Genomic DNA, 14,624 nt, shown 5'->3' with positions numbered 1-14,624 from the left:
AACCAGAGCAAACGTGCCTCAAAGTCTGTTCAACGTTTTGCGGACACGTGTCGTTCAGTACAAACCGTTCGGCCACGTAGCAAACGTTCAAATGAACTGAACGCACCTCCAGTGACTCCCCAAACAGAAGGAAAAATGGTTGAAGATGTTAACATATTGTAACGATATTAAATATCCTTTCTATCAGGCTCAGCGATTACTTGCATCTTACAAGGAGTATGATGAACACTTTGCCTTCCAGGCACTAGGACTGCCAACTAAAAATATACATTTCTGTTGGGTCAGGTAATATTAGAGAATGATATGAGGGGGGCTGATGGGTGGAAGATTTATGTTGATTGTGGAAGCATATTCATTGTTCATATTCTGCAGTACTTCTAAACACTAGTAAACAAGCAGCAGATCATTTGAAAAGACAGTGGATATAATGGCTAAAATGACATCAATCTAGGCGTGTATCTCTTCGAACAGGGATGTAAAGGCCAACTTGAGCAATGTCTGGACAAATGTATTCTTACATATGTGATGAATAAAACGTGTAGAATGGGTGATGGTGTTCATCTCCTGAATTCCATTTTCTCCTTACCTTTTTGACCACTGTTGATCGAGACTTCAAAAACCTGACCAGCGGTCTAACCGAGGGCATCTCTATTCCCAGTCATGTAAAATCCATAGATTAGGGCCTAATGAATTTATTTCAATTTCCTTATATGAACTGTAGCTTAGTAAAAATCTTAAATTGTTGCATTTATATTTTTGTTCAGTATAAAATACATGCACAAGATGGCATATAAACAATTCACACGTTCTACAGCCACTCTGATGCTCATGGGTGAAATAAACATTTTCATTAGCAGGGGAAACGGTAGAGCCAGTTCCTCTGGGAACGACACACTCCACATGATTGAGACCACAGTGGATGAGGAGGTAGCAATGGTTTTCAGCAGTTCAAATTTAATACTCCCCCTTTCTCTACAGAAACCCAGGTAAAAAATAAAATACAACAGCAGCAATTACCAGTAAAAAATAAAAAGCCTAAATATATATATATAAAAAGCATTAAGGGGGGGATAGGAGGAGGAAGGGCAAGGACACGATGAGGGAAAGAAAGGAAAATAGATGTTCTATACTCGAGGATGGAGTCCAAAGTCTTCATCGGACCGGGGGGGGGATGCTGCGAGCGAGGATTGCTGGGAACTTGCTGTTGTGTCCATTCAAAATGGAGGGGAGAAAAATAAACAAACTAAAACGATTTGAGTCAAGTCCAATCCAACCAGGGGAAGGAACCAGCACTCTAAGGCAGGGATTCACTCAGGAAGGGTTTTGTCCCACTCTGGATTGAAAGAAAATCTCACTCCTCTTCAGCGTGTGTGAGCGTTATTAGAAGTGTATATGTATGGGTACATGTGTGCGTGTTTGAAATTGAATGCATGTCTGTCTACATGGTCAGTACGGCTCTTTTCACTTGCTGACAAAAAGAAGAAGGTGGCATATTTCTATCCTTATTTCGTCATTCTTCACCTTTTATCTTTCTTTCTCCCCTATTCAGTCCGACTACCTAGTAGTCATCTAAATCGAAAAACTCATCGTCCTCCGCCTGGTAATCTATGGCCTGGAAATCCACCCTGTACCGCAAGCATCCTGAAAGAGAGAATAAGAAAGAGTCAATTACCTGGATAAAGACTGTTGCGGGACTGAACAGTCATTACTAATATTAGGTTCATGAAGTTGACCTCATGCTGTGAACTACCGCCACAACATGACCATAACAAAAGGACACCATGTTATAATTCTATAAACCAACAACTGGTTGGTGTGGACTCACCCCCGATGCCGCCGAAGCCCTTGACAAACTGAGACCCTTCCTGACTCTTGTCTGTGACGATCTCCAGCGTGGCTCCAAACTTCTTGTAGTTGTTGGCGAACCACTCCAGCAGAGGCATGCTCTCAATCAGCTCGTGGTCCTGCCCAGTCTGAACACGCACACACAGGTTTGAGAGGGCAAAGAAATGTAAACAAGTTAACACCAAATTCAACCATCCGAATGGGTTCAGGGACAGAAAGTGTTGTGTGTACCTGCGTGTAGGTGTGAGAACAAGAGATAGAGGACAGGGTTTACCTCCTTGTCTGTGAAGTGTGACTTGTCTTTCTCCTGCTCTGGTGTTAAATAAAGAGTCTTCTCATCTGAAACACAAAGAACGATGTAGACGGGGAAGGAGAAACTTAAGTGTTTGTGTAGCGTTCTCTTCTCAGTTGTTCTACTTCATGGTGCCAGAGGATATACAGTCGTGGCCAAAAGTTAAGAATGACACAAATATTAATTTTCAAAGTCTGCTGCCTCAGTTTGTATGATGGCAATTTGCATATACTCCAGAATGTTATGAAGAGTGATCAGATAAATTGCAATTAATTACAAAGTCCCTCTATGCCATGCAAATGAACTGAATCACCCCAAAAACATTTCCACTGCATTTCAGCCCTGCCACAAAATGACTAGCTGACATCATGTCAGTGATTCTCTCATTAACACAGGTGTGAGTGTTGACGAGGACAAGGCTGGAAATCACTCTGTTATGCTGATTGAGTTTGAAGAGCAGACTGGAAGCTTCAAAAAGGAGGGTGGCGCTTGGAATCATTGTTCTTCCTCTGTCAATCATGGTTACCTGCAAGGAAACACGTGCCGTCATCATTGCTTTGCACAAAAAGGGCTTCACAGGCAAGGATATTGCTGCCAGTAAGATTGCACCTACATCAACCATTTATCAGATCATCAAGAACGTCAAGGAGAGCGGTTCAATTGTTGTGAAGAAGGCTTCAGGGCACCCAAGAAAGTCCAGCAAGCACCAGGACCGTCTCCTAAAGTTGATTCAGCTGCGGGATCGGGGCACCACCAGTACAGAGCTTGCTCAGGAATGGCAGCAGGCAGGTGTGAGTGCATCTGCACGCACAGTGAGGCAAAGACTTTTGGAGGATGGCCTGGTGTCATGAAGGGCAGCAAAGAAGCCACTTCTCTCCAGGAAAAACATCTGGGACAGACTGATATTCTGCAAAAGGTACAGGGATTGGACTGCTGAGGACTGGGGTAAAGTCATTTTCTCTGATGAATCCCCTTTCCGATTGTTTGGGGCATACGGGGGAAAAAAAGCTTGTCCGGAGAAGACAAGGTGAGCGCTACCATCAGTCCTGTGTCATGCCAACAGTAAAGCATCCTGAGACCATTCATGTGTGGGGTTGTTTCTCAGCCAAGGGAGTGGGCTCATTCACAATTTTGCCTAAGAACATAGCCATGAATAAAGAATGGTACCAACACATCCTCCGAGAGCAACTTCTCCCAACCATCCAGGAACAGTTTGGTGACAAACAATGCCTTTTCCAGCATGATGGAGCACCTTGCCATAAGGCAAAAGTGATAACTAAGTGGCTCGGGGAACAAAACATCGATATTTTGGGTCCGTGGCCAGGAAACTCCCCAGACCTTAATCCCATTGAGAACTTATGGTCAATCCTCAAGAGGCAGGTGGACAAACAAAACCCCACAAATTCTGACAAACTCCAAGCATTGATTATCAGTCAGGATGTGGCCCAGAAGTTAATTGACAGCATGCCAGGGCGGATTGCAGAGGTCTTGAAAAAGAAGGGTCAACACTGCAAATATTGACTCTTTGCATCAACTTCATGTAATTGTCAATAAAAGCCTTTGACACTTATGAAATGTTTGTAATTATACTTCAGTATTCCATAGTAACATCTGACAAAAATATCTAAAGACACTGAAGCAGCAAACTTTGTGGAAATTAATATTTGTGTCATTCTCAAAACCTTTGGCCACGACTGTACTGCACATGGGGAGTGCGTGTGTGTACCGTTTTCTGTTCCGACGCTCTCGGCCCCGTGCAGGCGAAGAATATAGCGCATGGTGTCTAGGTTCTCATAAACGATGAGGATCTCCACAGCCCCCATCTCCAGGGCTTTGAGTGTGTCCTCCACCCCAAAACAGTACTTCCCCGTGTCCTGACTGATCTCATCAAAGTACCGGCCTGCAGAGAGTGAGCGAGTAGGAGAGAGAGAGCAAGAATGGAGGGGAAGAGAGGAATAAAGGATAGAAAAAATAAACATTTAGTGATGGGGATGGAGAATGGGAAGCAATCATCATCACACTAATTATCATTACCATTCACAAGGAAACAATCTGCACTAACCCTAACAAAAACACCTAACACAGACACACATTCGCTGGGATAACCCAAAATCTAACCTCAACGTGCCACAAACAGACCTATGAGCTTCTTTTCCTGGATGAACTTGACGTTAGAGAGGACCTCTGCCGACAGCTCGATGGCCTGGTTGAAACCGTTCTCCCCTCCGTACGAGATGTCCACCAGCTTCAGAATCTTCGCCTGTAACCTCTGCACACACACACGCACACACCAGGGGTCAGTGGGCCGTGAAATGCTTGATTCACTCAAAATCAGAAAATCAGAGGAATTGCACCAAAAGCATCAACCTGACAAAGAATGAACTGATCACAGTATGGATTAATGCAGCATAAACCATGGATTATCTAAAAACACACAGACACACTTACAGGGTCGAACATGTCGGACTGGCTGAGCTCAGTCTTGAAGTCGGCAGACCCTGCTAGGACCATTCCGGCCACGTTGACCTTGTCGTTGGCCACATAGAGCTGGACAGCTGTCTCAGCCACCTTCCTCACATAGTTGTGTCTCTTCTCCATCCTCAGACGGGCAAAGCGCAAAGCAGACTGACCTCCTCTGCCTGAGAGAGAGAGAGAAATTGTATTAACTAAAGGGTATTGGTGGGGGATTACATCTCTAATGTTCTTGTTCTTATCTCTGCGCGTGTGTGTGTGTGTGAGAGATGAACGAAGCGTACCATGTTTCTTGGGCAAGTCCACGGTGAACTTGTGCAGGACCTCTCTAGTGTTCCCCTGGAGCGTCCCGAATAGAGCCCCACTTCCATCTATCACTATGAAGCCAAACTTACTGTCATCAGACAGCAGGGCTGTCAACGCCTGGAGAGAGGGAGAGAGAAGAGAAGGAGAGAGAAAGACAGAGGGCATTTCCATTACAATTGCCGCAAGAGAATTAGACAACACGCATTCACACACATACAGGAGACAGACATGAGTTGAGCTCCTACCTCAGTGTGGAACTTGTTGTCACAGAGGTACAGGGAGGTGTTGATGGGTTTAAAAGGCTCAAAGTCAATGTTGACCTTCTTCTCTTTGCCCTCGTCTGTCACGATGGTTCCACAGTACACCACCAGGCCATTAGGCGGCACTGCAGGAGAGATACAGGGCTTATCAGTCAACACAGGCAAGACCCAGTGACCCATAGTAAATACACACAACAAAGAACAGACTGATCCTTGCTGTAGCTTTGGAGTCTGCTATGAGGAGGTCAAGGCTTCAACATCACACAACAATGCAGTCAGTCACTCACCCTTGTTGTATAGCTTTAGTCTCTGCTGTACAGAGGTGATGGCCCCGAGCACAGAGAGCCTGTTGACTCTGCTCTTGATGTTGGAGGCCGTGCCAAACTCATCTGCCAACATCTTGGCCACTCTGGAGATCTGGTCCTTAGGGGGGATGATCAGCGAGATCATACTGGTTCCATTACTGAGGAGAGGGGACAGGTGGTTAGACAACCTAAACACACACATTCAGTTGTGTACATAACGGTCTTAGTCATATCTCAATCTCTGAAAGAAATACGCTTCCACAATCAAAACAAATCTCCCACCCATCAGCCCCCCTCCGTTGATTCTCTAATTTTACCTGACCCATATCTACCTTTGTGTGACACTGGCACCCTTCAACATTGACACAGTCTGACACCACTGGCAACCAAACATTACCCTCCCAGTTTCCACTGTCTGAAAAGTGAGGAAGGGGGGCACACAGTTTCCATACAAGCTCTGTCCTTGACACCACTATACATGCTGCATACAGACGGGTAGCTAGCTGGCTTGTGAATATAGGTGAAGTGGTCAACCGTGCATGTATGTAAAATTAGCAGGGGACAATCGATTCTGTGTCAGTGGACAACAAGAATACTTCAGGAACAACGCAGTCCCTTATGCCTAGTCACAGCTCGAGGAAGCCACGGAGCTAGCTTTGTCAACTCCTTATCAAAATGAATATGGATGACCTCTAACTAACGTTACACATTATCACCAAAGGATGAATAGGACACGGCAATTGGATTGCTGCTTTCTACTCATCGAGTATAGATTCTATGCTTTCCACTTCCAAGTAGAAGACATGCTCAATGCCATATCTTGACAGCAAGCCAACATCGCCACTAACTGCTAAGTCTATCGCAGCATATGAGAACATACCGGAGTCTATAGCTGTGTTCGAATACTAGAGGTCGACCGATTAATCAGAATGGCTGATTAATTAGGGCCGATTTCACAACAATCGGAAATCTGTATTTTTGGACGCCGATTTCACAGATTATTATTTTTTTTAACCTTTATTTTATTAGGCTAGTCAGTTAAGAACACATTCTTATTTTCAATGACGGCCTAGGAACGGTGGGTTAACTGCCTTGTTCAGGGGCAGAACGACAGATTTTTACCTTGTCAGCTCAGGGATTCAATCTTGCAACCTTACGGTTAACTAGTCCAACGCTCTAACCACCTGCTTTACATTTCACTCCACGAGGAGCCTGCCTGTTACGCGAACGCAGTAAGAAGCTAAGGTAAGTTTCTAGCTAGCATTAAAACTTATCTTATAAAAAACAATCAATCAATCATAAATCACTAGTTAACTACACATGGTTGATGATATTACTAGTTTATCTAGCCTGTCCTGCGTTGCATATAATCGCTTAGCATCTAACCATAAACATCAACGCCTTTCTTAAAATCAATACAGAAGTATATATTTTTAAACCTGCATATTTAGTTAATATTGCCTGCTAACATGACAGTTATTTTAACTAGGGAAAGTGTGTCACTTCTCTTGCAAACAGAGTCAGGGTATATGCAGCAGTTTGGGCCGCCTGGCTTGTTGCGAACTGTGAAGACTATTTCTTCCTAACAAAGACAGCCGACTTCGCCAAAAGTGGGATGATTTAACAAAAGTGCATTTGCAAAACAAAGCACAATCGTTGCACGACTGTACCTAACCATAAACATCAATGCCTTTCTTAAAATCAATACACAGAAGTATATATTTTTTAAACCTGCATATTTAGCTAAAAGAAATCCAGGTTAGCAGGCAATATTAACCAGGTGAAATTGTGTCATTTTGCGTTCATTGCACGCAGTCAGGGTATATGCAACAGTTTGGGCCGCCTGGCTCGTTGCGAACTAATTTGCCAGAATTTTATGTAATTATGACATAACATTGAAGGTTGTGCAATGTAACAGGAATATTTAGACTTAGGGATGCCACCCGTTAGATAAAATATTTCACGGTTCCATATTTCACTGACAGGAAAAACGTTTTGTTTTTTGAGATGCTAGTTTCCGGATTCAACCATATTAATGACCTAAGGCGCGTATGTGTGTGTTATTATGTTATAATTATGATTTGATAGAGCAGTCTGACTGAGCGATGGTAGGCAGCAGCAGGCTCGTAAGCGTTCATTCAAACAGCACTTTCGTGCGTTTGCCAGCAGCCCTTCGCAATGCATTGCGCTGTTTATGACTTTAAGCCTGTCAACTCCCAAGATTAGGCTGGTGTAACCGATGTGAAACGGCTAGCTAGTTAGCCGGGTGTGCGCTAATAGCGTTTCAAACGTCACTCGCTCTGAGACTTGGAGTAGCTGTTCCCCTTGCTCTACATGGGTAACGCTGCTTTGAGGGTGGCTGTTGTCGATGTGTTCCTGGTTCGAGCCCAGGTAGGAGCGAGGAGAGGGACGGAAGCTATACTGTTACACTGGTAATACTAAAGTGCCTATAAGAACATCCAATAGTCAAAGGTATATGAAATACAAATTGTATAGAGAGAAATAGTCCTATAATTGCTATAATAACTACAACCTAAAACTTCTTACCTGGGAATATTGAATACTCATGTTCAAAGGAACCACCAGCTTTCATATGTTCTCATGTTCTGAGCAAGGAACTTAAAGTTAGCTTTTTTTTTACCTGGCACATAGATTGCACTTTTACTTTCTTCTCCAACAATTTGTTTTTGCATTATTTGAACCAAATTGAACATGTTTCATTATTTATTTGAGGCTAAATTGATTTTATTGATGTATTATATTAAGTTAAAATGAGTGTTCATTCAGTATTGTTGTAATTGTCATTATTACCAAAAATTTTTTTATAAAAAAATAAAAATTCGGCCGATTAATCGGTATCGGCCTTTTTTTTGGGTCATCCAATTAGCGGTATCGGAAAATCATAATCGGTCGACCTCTATCGAATACCCATACTAACATAGTATATACACTCATTAAGTATGTAGTATACAGTATCAGTTCATTTTAGTATACTGTAAACGAATGGTATCCTTTCAGTTGAGCGTACTAGCGCTTCGCCTGTCTACTGGAAGTCGATGCTGCTTGCTATTGCAACCGCTTTCTAGCTTGTTAGCATAACAAATTACTAAACTAGACATTTTAAATTCAAATCTGGAGTGCCAGAGTGCGCTCCGAGCATTCGTAAATTCAGAATGTATTCAGTTTGTAAATTCAGAGTGTTTCGCTCTCGGAGCGCACGCACACTGCCAGGCAACGTCACTGGACGCTATGGCCAAGGAGTAGGGTTGATCGAAGCGTTCTGACCTTAAAAACGGCAGTCAAGCTAACTTGCTACTTCCAGACACAAATGAGAGAACACCTCAATCTGACCATTTTACTTGCCCTAGCAGAGCTGGTTAGGCTGTTTTTATGTTATCCAGAGCGTTGGTGACTGCAACAGTGCTGCTGGCAACAAGTTAATTACACTTTTTTGCCGACGTTTACTGACACCGGCCATATTCAACTGGTGTTGAGTGTTCGTAAATGCATCATTTATTCTGCGCTCTGGCACCGGTACACTCAGACGAGAGTGCTCTGAAATCGGAGTAGATAGCCACAGCGAACTTACGAACGCACCTGAATGTCCATTGGGAACACACGACTATACCACTTAGCTAAACTAAGAATGACGAGAATAATCAAGTCAATAAACGTTGGATAGTTAGACGGCATTTTATTGATATACTGGCAAGGTCGATGTATTAGTAGCCAACTAACTTTAGGTAGCTAGCTAACATGGTTGTAACCATATGTTTCATAAGGAATTTAAATGTGTTTATTTAACTAGGCAAGTCAGTTAAGAACAATTCTTATTTACAATGACGGCCTACACCGGCCAAACCCGGACAACGCTGGGCCAATTGTGCGCCACCCTATTGGACAGCCTGGATTCGAACCAGGGTGTCTGTAGTGACGCCTCTAGCACTGAGATGCAGTCCCCTAGACCAGGATAGCGTAGCTTAGAAATTGTCAGCCAACATGACATGTAAGGTAACTTATTTGAGAAGTAATTTATTACATTGCTCAACATTTGCCATAATTAGTTAAAGCACTGAATTTGTTTTCGCTATCGTTGGACTTAAACCTCATATTTCCACCATTTTCTTCACATCTGACAATGATGTGAAGCCACGCCTATTTTCTGAAGAAATGCATAATGGGACCTAAAAAGCACGAAAATAGTGTGCACCGGTTATATTTTTATTAACAACAAATCAATACAGGAAGTACATGTGGGAACACAAGTATATATAAATAATATACAAAGGACAATTGGGCTAGGGGGTACAATATCACATTACACAAGGACCTTAAGGGACATACATACACTTATAATTCTAACAGCTTTCTCGTTAGTAGAGTATTTAATTGTCTTTAAAAATATAGTTACATTTCCTTTTTGTAAGGTAAGAAAATGTGGTGTTTTGTTTGTAAATATGAAATTTGGCCAAAAGAATAATGAGATGAATTACATGAAACAATTTTAACTTATTCCTATCATAGGTAAAGAATCCAAGCAGTACATCTCTCCACAATAGTGTAAAATCGCCATAAATGTGTTAAATTATAAATCTACTGATGTCTTGCCGCAGTTTCCTTACATGAATACAATGCCAAAAAAGATGCAACACTGTTTCTGGGTGGTCATTACAAAAGGTACAATTTGAGTTTGTTTTCTTAAACTTCATAATTTAGTGGTTGGCAGGATAATATTTATGAATAATTTTAAAAGGAAACTTCCTTAATTTTATTAACAAGTAGGTATGTGTGTGGCAACATCCAAACTATATCCCCAAAATAATTATTATCAATAAAACCGTTCCAATGAGGCATGACACACATACATACATACATATATATACATATATATACACATACATACATACATACACATATATACATACACATATATACATACATACACATACAAAACCAGCTGCAAGCAGGATGTTGTATACTTCGTATTTTGGCAAATGTAGTACGACATCCAGGAACTTTTGGCATACTAACTACAGTTGAAGTCGGATGTTTACATACACCTTAACCAAATATATCTAAACTCAGTTTTCACAAATCCTGACATTTAATCCAAGTAAGAATTCCGTCTTAGGTCAGTTAGGATAACCACTTTATTTTAAGAATGTGAAATGTCAGAATAATAGTAAAGAGAATGATTTATTTCAGCTTTTATTTCTTTCATCACATTCCCAGTGGGTCAGAAGTTCACATACACTCAATTACTATTTGGTAGCATTGCCTTTACATTGTTAAACTTGGGTAAATTGTTTCGGCTAGCCTTCCACAAGCTTCCCACAATAAGTTGGGTGAATTTTTGCCCATTCCTCCTGACAGAGCTGATGTAACTGAGTCAGGTTTGTAGGCCTCCTTGCTCGCACACGCTTTTTCAGTTCTGCCCACACATTTTCTATAGGATTTAGGTCAGGGCTTTGTGATGGCCACTCCAATACCTTGACTTTGTTGTCCACAAGCCACAACTTTGGAAGTATGCTTGGGGTCATTGTCTATTTGGAAGACCCATTTGCGACCAAGCTTCAACTTCCTGACTGATGTCGTGAGATGTTGCTTCAATATATCCACATAATTGTCCTTCCACATGATGCCATCTATTTTGTTAAGTGCACCAGTCCCTAATGCAGCAAAGCACCCCCACAACATGATGCTGCCACCCCCGTGCTTCACAGTAGGGATGGTGTTCTTCAGCTTGCAAGCCGCCCCCTTTTTCTTCCAAACATAACGATGGTCATTATGGCCAAACAGTTCTATTTTTGTTTCATCAGACCAGAGGAATTTCTCCAAAAGGTACGATATTTGTCCCCATGTGCAGTTGCAAACCGTAGTCTGGCTTTTTATGGCAGTTTTGGAGCAATGGCTTTTTCCTTGCCGAGCGGCCTTTCAGGTTATGTCGATATAGGACTCGTTTTACTGTGGATATAGATACTTTTGTACCCGTTTCCTCCAGCATCTTCACAAGGTCCTTTGCTGTTGTTCTGGGATTGATTTGCACTTCTCACCAAAGTACGTTAATCTCTAGGAGACAGAACACGTCTCCTTCCTGAGTGGTATGACGGCAGCGTGGTCCCATGGTGTTTATACATGCGTACTATTGTTTGTACAGATGAACGTGGTACCTTCAGGCATTTGGAAACTGCTCCCAAGGATGAACCAGACTTGTGGAGGTCTACATTTTTTTTTCTTTTCCCCTGAGGTCTTGGCTGATTCTTTTCCCCATGATGTCAAGCAAAGAGGCACTGAGTTTGAAGGTAGGCCTTGAAATACATCCACAGGTACACCTCCAATTGACTCAGGCTAATTTACATAATTTATCAGAAGCTTCTAAAGTCATGACATAATTTTCTGGAATTTTCCAAGCTGTTTAAAGGCACAGTCAACTCAGTGTATGTAAACTTCTGACCCACTGGAACTGTGATACAGTGAATTATAAGTGAAATAATCTGTCTGTAAACAATTGTTGGAAAAATGACATGTGTCATGCACAAAGTAGATGTCCTAACCGACTTGCCAAAGCTATAGTTGTTAACAAGAAATTTGTGGAGTGGTTGAAAAACTACTTTTAATTGACTCCAACATAAGTGTATGTAAACTTCCGACTTCAACTGTATATCCATACTATGGGCCAATCGGCATACTATATACTCAATTTACGTCACAAATAGTGCGGTTAGTATGAGAACACATAAATGTGATAACCACACCAACACGCTGTTTTTAAGACCCCATCCACGGAAGCCGGCGTTTTCAGCTAGGTAACAGTTAGTTGACATGTCGCTAACGTTAGTTAAGCCGGACATCAACACACAAACAACCGAGCTAGCTACAAATAACACGGCAATCAACATAATAAGCATACGATGAACATCGAATACTGGTGGGAACTAAAGTTAATTACAATGTTGGCTGTGTTAGCAAGCTACCCAGCTACCATAGCTAAGCTACCACTCCCAAATTCGGCCTCACTTATCCAGCTGTTATCACATGGTCCATTCACATCGGCATATCGACACCCAAGGCACACACCGTATTCAACCACTTACCCACGGGCAGCTTCCAAACTTTTAATCAGTTTCTTGATTTTCCATATCTCCACGTTCCTGTCTGCCGCGTTAGGGTCATCCGCCATCTTTCCTGCTGTAATCGCGTCAGCACCTGAAAGAGAAGAACGTTAGCTGGCTAACGTTACATCGGATTTTAGGTTGCCAGGGTGACAGTTGTGCACCTCTCGGAGCTAGAGGTGGGTGTCCGAGAGGGACCTGGATCATCAGTGGTTGACCTACCGGGAGGAAGAAGACTATACCCCCGCTTGCGGTGTCAGCAAAGTGGCGGAAAAATTAGGCCTATACACTCTTCCCAACCTATTCGTTATATAACGTCGCAACCAGACCTAGCTTCGCCTCACTTCATCAAGAAACAATTAAAATATTCAACTGTCAACCCGTTCCATCAGACACCTTGCATGTACAAACACAATCGACGACACCGTACCTGCCTCGGGCAACGCCGCTCCGGTCTCTACGCTACGGCTACCACGCTAGCTGAATCGGTCGTCAGTGAAATGACGGCTCCTCTCCACAAGCTTCGCGTGGTGAGATGATGTGATTTCGGTTATTCTCACTTCCTGGAAACCACGTTGAAACGGTGAGTTACTTTGTTGGTTGGTCAAAACTCCATGTTGATCATGGATATCTGCACGATGATTGGAGTGATGAACTATTATACAAAAATGGGCGGGGACATATCAAAAGTTTCACATGGGATTTGTAGTCAACATTTTATTTTACGATGGATCACAACTTGAAGTTCACTTGAACTTCTGTAGTGACTAGAATAGAGAAAAAACATTTGCTAGCTAAGCAATGTCATGAAATGAAAATATCCATCAGCCATAATATCGCATTACCAAAGTTTGGTCAGTGGATTAATGGATTTTGTCAGTTATGGAGCCTCTAATTTCCTCTATATACTATTGAGTATAGATACTTTCCAATTGCATAAAAAAAACTATTTCTATTGGCAATTTAGAACAAAATCTACAGTATTTCTTCCAAAGTAAAGCCCAGTGTTGCACCACTAGATGACAGCATTGATTCACTAAAGAAAGCACCTTTATGGTCCTACACCAGTACCCCTGTGTGTGTGTGTGTGTGTGTGTGTGTGTGTGTGTGTGTGTGTGTGCGTGCACAACCCCTCCTGCTCGCCCCCTCCATACATCTCAGATTCCATTCTAATTTCCCCTCTGCACTGATACCCATATTACAGACAGTAAATGATACAGCAGTTTGCGAGGCAGTCTTCCTCCAGTACAATATAAACACCCATTTATCACCCTCTCTCTGCCATCAGAGCTGTAATCTGTCGCCTGGAAACGGATCCGTCCTAGTGTTCAGTGTTCTGGTCAGACAAGTTACATTTTCCCCAACTCAACAGATTTTCTGCAGACAGGGTCAGAGTGATATCATTCTGTTACTTCAGACAGGTAAAGGGGAGTCAAGGAGAGAAACTCATGTTCTGTCTTTGTGTACAGTAGTAGATCCAGAAGAAACTGCAACCTACAATGACCTCCAATGATTTCTGATGACCCCCTAAGGTAGAGACAACCATATGAGAGAGGTTGGCTGACCATGTGTGTGTGTGGGAGGGTTATGGCGAGAGCGACTCGGCACAGATGCCATCAGGTCCGCTCTGCTCCACTTTCCATCTGTGACCATCTGCTAGAGGGAGGGAGGGAGGGAGGGAGAGGATGGATCGAGGGATGGAGCGAGGGAGGTAGAGGGACGGAGGGGATAGAGGGGGGAGGGAGGGATGTTGAGGTGTTCAAGGGCATCCCTGTGCTTATCACAAACTGAACAAAGGCGGAGGGGATGGGTGGCGCTTTGGGTTGGATGAGGTGAGACACAAAGACACACGCACATATCACTATGTACCCCACCCCACACCTGCTCTCTGTCCCTCATGTCACATTCCGTTTAGTCCCTACCAGGAGACTGTAGGAGCTGACATATACAGTACAATCATTGGAGCAGACAGAGGTAGCAGTGACAGGGCACTGGCCTAATCCTGACCTAAAGCAGGACAAACACAAAACTG

At 42.8% G+C, this 14,624-nt stretch overlaps 1 protein-coding gene across 3 annotated transcripts; it reads right to left on the bottom strand.

Moving 5' to 3' along the window:
• Positions 1–934: 934 nt before the first annotated feature.
• On the bottom strand, positions 935–13,171 carry LOC106611818 (eukaryotic peptide chain release factor subunit 1). Of its 3 annotated transcripts, none has more exons than XM_014212412.3 (11): positions 13,023–13,171; positions 12,575–12,686; positions 5,463–5,638; positions 5,161–5,300; positions 4,894–5,032; positions 4,586–4,776; positions 4,277–4,406; positions 3,864–4,037; positions 2,120–2,184; positions 1,826–1,973; positions 935–1,641 (listed from the first exon to the last, which is right to left on the bottom strand). In XM_014212412.3, exons 2-11 carry the CDS (start codon positions 12,658–12,660, stop codon positions 1,559–1,561), a joined length of 1,332 nt encoding a protein of 443 aa, XP_014067887.1. In that variant the 5' UTR covers positions 12,661–12,686; positions 13,023–13,171; the 3' UTR covers positions 935–1,558. The 3 variants fall into 3 exon arrangements, with proteins under 3 accessions (XP_014067887.1, XP_014067888.1, XP_082812055.1); XM_014212413.2 differs by having other exon boundaries at positions 13,027–13,146; XM_082955929.1 differs by having other exon boundaries at positions 12,815–13,140.
• Between the last annotated feature and the right edge of the window lie 1,453 nt (positions 13,172–14,624).

This window comes from Salmo salar, chromosome 09 (genome assembly GCF_965601325.2).
Source record: "Salmo salar chromosome 09, fSalSal1, whole genome shotgun sequence".
NCBI classification, from domain to species: Eukaryota; Metazoa; Chordata; class Actinopteri; order Salmoniformes; family Salmonidae; genus Salmo; species Salmo salar.
This window is presented reverse-complemented; position numbering and strand designations above follow the sequence as displayed.

Coding starts and splice junctions, on each gene's coding strand:
- LOC106611818 (XM_014212412.3), bottom strand. CDS start 12,660: ATGGCGGATGACCCTAACGCGGCAGACAGGAACGTGGAGATATGGAAA. Junction 5,639..12,574: donor AGTTTGGAAGCTGCCCGTGG/GTAAGTGGTTGA, acceptor CCCTCTCCTCAG/TAATGGAACCAGTATGATCT. Junction 5,033..5,160: donor ACAACAAGTTCCACACTGAG/GTAGGAGCTCAA, acceptor CCCTCTCTCCAG/GCGTTGACAGCCCTGCTGTC.